The following is a 6,583-nucleotide window of genomic DNA, read 5'->3' as shown; positions in this document are numbered from 1 at the left end:
GTAAAATATTTATTGGAATTATAACACTATTATTTTTATACAGTAAAAATATTAAATACAAAATAAACAAACATAAATAACTAAATAGCTGTATCTACCAAAGATTTGCATAGGGAAGCGTCCCTGATTTTCGAACCTGAATTAATACACAATATAAAGAATAGTCCCTGTAAAAAAGGATTCTTTCTTAGGCTCCATTAACATGTAATCGTAAATGCTTAATAAAGTTGATGAAAATTTAACCTCTTTCTTAAACACTGATTAAAGTTAATTAAAATTTAACCTTAATAAATGTCTATAAACAGCCGTTAATGGGTTGCTTATTTTTCAAGCGATGGACTGTAAACTGACACAAGTAAATTGGCAAAGATGATAGAAGAATTGCTTGGATGAGGTAGTTCATAAAAACAATTCATTGATTTAAGCTGTTCAACTTGAATTCAGTAGAAGGTAAAACTAGGAAAATGACCTTTCAAAAATCAAAACTCATTCTCTGAGAAATTAACCGCAAGGTCCCAGTAATGGGCTACTCCGGCATCAGCAAATATCTTTTTGGCAGCTGCTTCAGTGATGCATTCATGAACAGAAAACTTGCGGAAACTTGATTTTGCAACGCTTCCTTGCCAGACTAACACACACTTATTAGAAGGTTTCTCTTCATCTTCATCTCCATCCTCATCTTCTTTTACGGCTTCAGCCCAGTTAATTCGCCTAAGCATAAGCTTCCCATACCTCTTAATGGATTTGCTTCCTCCTTCCACAACTAACACAGTAATACCCTCAGAGATCACGGCACAACCAGTCAAACGATTTTCTTGGGCATTAACATCAACTTTAAAGCGGGTCTTTGGATGTGAGAGGTCATTGATCCTGTAAACTGAAACAATAGTCTCCACGGTATTTGGGTCATCAAAAAGCTTTCTCTCTTTCTTTTCACGACGTTCAGCAGGGGTAAGCTTGCGAGCAATGTTCCTATCCACGTGAGCCTGTTCCCGCTCAGCTGCGGCACTACGGATTTCCATTTCAAGCTTAGTAGGATCTTGGGTAGCCTCAGAGCCTAGAACTTTCATTAAATTGCTCAACTTAACTTTTGGCTTGGGAGGCTCTATCAGCCCTTGTCTAATCATCTCCTGTTTATCCTTTTCCCTGGCCAGGCGACGCTGAGTGCGAAGTTTCTTCTGCTCCTTCTTGGTTAGCTTCAGAGGCTGAGGTGGTGGAGGAGCTGGCTCAGCAGGAGGCTCGATTGGACGAGGATGTTCAACATAAATAGTGATCTTCTCCGTCTTCAGTTTATCTTCAGTCAACACACCATCAGCAATGTCACCATAAGAACCAGAAACTAGAATAGGTAAATCCCTGAATACATCAATAAATATTTCATCAAACCAAAAACAGCAAGAGAAAAAAGGACACGTTAAAAGAAGAAAATTGAATAGCAGTTGTAATGCCTCCTTTAAATTTTTACATGAGAAGATTACATGTGAGACCAAAAATAGATGCAGAAACCTTTCACTCAAGTAACAGTAATAGTATTTAAACGGACTCTTGTAAGGGAAATGAAAGTGAAACCCAATAGTTACAGCCTAAGCAGAAAGTAAAACAATAGCAACTATCAAAGAGAACAGCATTTCCAGCCAAAAATTAACCTTTCTCACGTATAACACTAGCCGGATAGATTATTTGAGTTTAATTTGATGATATGTTGGATCAACCAGTATCTCCTATATGATTTAATTAACTAAAGGCATGTAAACTTAAAGATATACAATAATGAAAGGAATGTCAACTTACCACCATTCTATTTCAGGAATTGGGTCTTTCAGTTTCTCCTTTGTTATAATTCTTTCTGACACCTCTATCAAATTAGGATTTTTATCAGCCTTTGCCTTAGCCAATTGTGCTTGCTTTGCCTTTAGCTCTTTTGCTTTTGCTTCTCCAAATTGACTCTGCAATGAATAGGTACTAATCTAAAAACCAGACAAACAACTAATGGAAGAATCAAAGTGAGAGATAAAAACACAATTATTAATACCTTCAATTTGATGATCTCAGCATCTTTTGACCATTTGCCTTCCTCTACAAACTGAAATGTCATCCTTTTTGGTCTAAGAATCTTATTCTTATTGATTCCCATCCTTGCATCAAAATGTGGATTTGATTCTGGATCCACCTCCAGCTCAGGTTTAAGGATCTGGAATGCATCTTTCTTTTGCTTGTTAATGTTGACCTGAAAAATCAAATGTACTAGTCTATAAAACAGCCATGAAAATAGCACAAGTTGCACCAGGAGTACAGAACATAACAATAATTGCACCAAGAATAAAAATTCACAAACCTTAAGGGTGCTAAGACTACTTGGTTTAGTCACATTTATGATGTTACCATGTTCATCAATTTCTCTACCAAGCGCATCAACACGGAGAACAGGTGCCCTGGTAGGTTTCTGAGGAACCAGAACATCTGTTTGCACCTGTCCGGGGAACAAGTTTATTAGAGGAGCAAACTGAGGGTCCTGGCGGAATCCCATCTTAGCAGCCAGCTCTTGAGCACGTTTAACAGCTTCTAGACTGGGCATTGATGCAAGGCCAGGAACAGCAGCCGTCACGCTAGCAGGGGGATTCAGAGAAGCTTGTGCTGCAAAGGGAGGAGGAAGGACTGATGAGCTTGATGGTCCACTAGCAATAGCTGTAGTCACTGATGAGACTGGTCCCTGAACTGTTCCAGTAGTCACTACTGAACTGGAGCTAGTGCCCTTGTTCAACTACACATAACAATATCAATACCAATACAACATGAATATTTTTCAACTCTCAAAAATTTAGAAGAAAAAGAAAAAAAAAAAGATGAACTTACTAAAGGTATCTTCCTCAGTTTCTCTGCTAATTCTTTCTGCATTTGTAAAGCCTTTTTAGCTTTGGCTAAGGCATCAAGAGAGAGATTTCCACCACTTTTTCCAGCAGCTGAAGAGCCATCTGTACTAGATCCAGTAACCTCATGAGATCCAGTAATACTATATGCTTTATTTTCAGCAGTAGAAATGAAAGGTACCTTGGGAGAAAGGGGGTGACCAGTACTTGGTAATGATGCCTGAGCAGCACCCTGCGGTTATGGAAAAAGTAAATTTACATCAGCAAACAAACTTAATTGTTTTGCAATAGGCTAGAAATTTAGCAAAGGGAACAGCAAATTTTAATTTGCATAATATCAACATAACTGCATTGAAATCAGATGCCATCAAGCAAAACATAACATTTTATATTGAACAACATGCATTTATAATACATTTCAGATCTCATACCAACAAGTGACTGCATTTACTAATATCTCAGGCCTTATCTCAGCTTTGTATAAATGCTTAAGTTAATATGTAGTGAAGTCAACAATGGTGAAATATTATCTTTACAAAGAGACAACGGAAGGTCAGTAAGTTCTCTACCTGCCAATCAAATCATGTGATATTATAAAACTCTAATTTATACAAGCCCCAAATTAGCCCCAAATGTAAAAAGGCAAGAACTATGACTCCTCCAGCTATATATATATATATATATATATATATATATAAGTGACAACATAGGGAAAGAAATAGGAAAAAAGATATTGCAACAAAGGAGTTTGAAAACAGATGTATACAATTTTCAAACTGAAATATATCATACTGCAACAATCCACATAAAAGGAATTACTATTTCAAATAAAATGGGAAGAGAATTATCTATAACAAATAAATAATATCAAGGGAATTCAATGTTCAAATACCTGCAAAACAATATAAAATCTTACCAAAATACCCATTCCAAATAAAATTAAGTCCGGAGAAACTTCAACAGATACAGATCACTAAGAACTAAAGCAATAAGGTTAATATTCCGTTAAAGTTGATATTTTTGCCACTTGCTTTACTATCTTCTTTTTATTTCCTAAAAATTTGCTTCAAATCAAAAGAAATAACAACCAAACAAAAATAAACTTAGGGAAACAAACAAGAAAAGCAAATGTTAGAACAAAAATAAAACCTAACAAATAAATAAATAAATAGAACTCACATTTTGAACTGGATCACCTCCATTGGCGGCATCGGAGAACACAATTTCCACTCCTTTAAATTTATCCCCAAATCTTCTCCTGTCTCTTTTTTCCTCACTGTTTCCTTCTCCAACTTTAACCCTCTTCTCTCCTCTCTCCACACTCTCTTCCCTCTCTTTCCTCTTCTTCTTCGCTTCAACTTCCTCATAAGAGCCCTCACAATGCTTCGTCGCCGACTTATCTCTCGAACCCTCCCTCTCCATAGATCTCTCGCGTTCACCACGGCGCGATGAGGAAGGTTTATGATCCGATCGCCGGTGGGAGTCGCGATTGTTGTCATGGTGGTGGTCGGAGTCGCGGCAATGGCTCCGGTGGTTCTTATCGTCGCGATCTCGGGACCGTTTAGTTGTGGGTTTATCTTTGTCCATTTTTAGGGTTAGGTATTTGGGGTTGGGGGGGGGGAGGGGGTTGGCACTTTGCCTCTGTCTGTATCTTTGGCTAGGGTTTTATTTCTACCGTTATCGAGGCGAGTTGATCTAAATTCTAAATTAATGAAATCTTATCTTTGATACAAACCGTCGTCGTTTGAAAAAAGCTGTTAATCATCTTCTATTGCGAAATGGGCCTTTGACGAGGCCCATTACATTCAGCTAAATGGACCAAGATTTGGCTTTAATTATCTTTATTAAGTTCCTAGCGAGGCCCAAATCCAATTACAATAAAATTTTTGCCCAAGAAATCTATATATCCCTATATAAAAAGAATCCCTGAAGAGATATGGGAAAGGCGTGTCTTTCTTTTTTCTTTTATACTGAATGGTTTTTGACTAAATGATAGGTCTTTTTGGTTTTTTTCCTCATTTATGTTTGACCTACTAGAGTATGAAGAAGTTTCTTTGACAGTTGTTTTTTTTGTGTTCTTGTGTTTGATATGTTAAGGTTTTTTTTTTTTTTGAAACTTTTTTTTGTTGTTTGTATTTTTGTTTGAATTAGAGCTATTGTCGCATCTAAGAAAAGCTTCTTTTTTGTGTGAGTTTTTCTTTTCATTTTTCTTTGGTTATTGCTTTTTTTTCAACTATTTTTTGGTACAAATTTTTGTTCTCCTTTATTGTTTCATTGCATATTAGTCTTTTTTTTTTTCTTCTTTTGGGTTTCATTGTCATCATTTTGGTGTACAAATGGTAATTTTGTTTAATGAAATTTGATTGTTGAATGGGTTTTGAGTTTTGTGGTTGAAAGGTTTGCATGTCATTAGTTGTTTTCATTAGCTATGTCTTTTAGTTTGGATACTTTTTGTATGATTTATTAGTATGGTTTCTTTCATTGATTTGAATTTTGAGTGTTCAAACTAACGTTTACTTTTACTTTTTTTTTTTTTTTGTTTAAAATCATACAAGTTGTTTTTTGGTTATGAGTGTTCATACTCACATTCATCGGGAGTTGTTCAGAGTTTTACTAGAAAATATATTATTTTTTAGTATGTTCTTTAGTTTTTTTCCTTAATTTTGAATATCAATTTCGTATGATTTTTAGTTGTATGTAATGGAAATGAGAAGCCCCTTTTGTTATGTCGTGTTATGAATCATCGTGGTTGTACTTGAAATTTTGAGTTTATTGTCATATTTTTAATGTGATTTATGTATATAGTTAATGAAGAAAAGTAGTTCATAACCTAAAAGTGGAGTTCAAGAAGTTGAATATGGATTAGGAAAACTGTTGTGTTCGTAAAACTAGTTGAAACATATTGATCAGGTATCATAGCATTTTATGGAAAATAAAGAAATTGACCTACAATAATCTTAAGTTTTGTTATGCTTTTTAATGTTATTCATGAAAATAAAAGTGCATTGCCAGGCTAAAGTTACGTCCGGTGGTTCAAGACTAACTGGAATGTTCAGAATAAGTGGTGATTGCTAGTGGTTGTTACTAGGCCAACCTGCCTCTTTGTTGAGGATTGAATATTCTAAAAGTAGTTAGCCTCAAAGAAAAAATGTGATAGCTTGTGTTGGTGTTTACAGAAGTTGGTGTCTTATCATTAAACAGATGGTTAACGTTCCTAAGCTTTCAAGAAAATTAACTTTTCCCATCTCACTTAAATAGGTTTTTTTTTTTTGTCTTCCTATGTTTTTGTCTAAAAATTTTACTTATTTATGAACTAAGATTGTTATTTAATTTGTTTTCTTTTTTAGAGCTATGATTATAGCTTGAAGTTAAATTATTGTAGTTGAATTACAATCCTCTATTTGGAAACGAAGTTATGTGATTTTGTTGAATTTTCATTTGCAAAAGTGTTCTACTTATCTAGTTTTGTCTAAAGAAGTTTTTTCTTTAGAATTTCAAAGTAATGATAAATCTGATTGTACTTATGCTTTTTGCATTTTGTAGTTTCTAACGTTTTTCTTTATAATGAATGCCTTGATCTAAAGTAACTTTACATGCCTTTTTTTTTCTATTTCAAAAACTCAAACAAGCATTTATGTTGCAAGGATGTGAAATTTAGAAAGATACAAAAGTTATAAAATCTAGAGAAAGAATAAGTGCTTTGAAAATGAGACTTC

At 34.7% G+C, this 6,583-nt stretch overlaps 1 protein-coding gene across 3 annotated transcripts; it reads right to left on the bottom strand.

Moving 5' to 3' along the window:
* Window positions 1-395: 395 nt before the first annotated feature.
* Window positions 396-4,587, bottom strand: LOC111294397 (protein RDM16-like). Of its 3 annotated transcripts, XM_089743640.1 has the most exons (8): window positions 4,045-4,518; window positions 3,484-3,596; window positions 3,049-3,099; window positions 2,854-2,972; window positions 2,336-2,761; window positions 2,033-2,227; window positions 1,792-1,946; window positions 396-1,356 (listed from the first exon to the last, which is right to left on the bottom strand). In XM_089743640.1, the coding sequence occupies exons 1-8, from the start codon at window positions 4,452-4,454 to the stop codon at window positions 480-482; spliced, it is 2,346 nt and encodes a 781-aa protein (XP_089599766.1). In that variant the 5' UTR covers window positions 4,455-4,518; the 3' UTR covers window positions 396-479. The 3 variants fall into 3 exon arrangements, with proteins under 3 accessions (XP_089599766.1, XP_089599765.1, XP_022743424.2); XM_089743639.1 differs by lacking the exon at window positions 3,484-3,596 and having other exon boundaries at window positions 2,854-2,977; window positions 4,047-4,546; XM_022887689.2 differs by lacking the exon at window positions 3,484-3,596 and having other exon boundaries at window positions 2,854-3,099; window positions 4,047-4,587.
* Between the last annotated feature and the right edge of the window lie 1,996 nt (window positions 4,588-6,583).

Source organism: Durio zibethinus, chromosome 14, assembly GCF_047325235.1.
Source record: "Durio zibethinus cultivar Kanyao isolate XHJ-2024 chromosome 14, ASM4732523v1, whole genome shotgun sequence".
In the NCBI taxonomy this organism is placed as follows: domain Eukaryota; kingdom Viridiplantae; phylum Streptophyta; class Magnoliopsida; order Malvales; family Malvaceae; genus Durio; species Durio zibethinus.
This window is presented reverse-complemented; position numbering and strand designations above follow the sequence as displayed.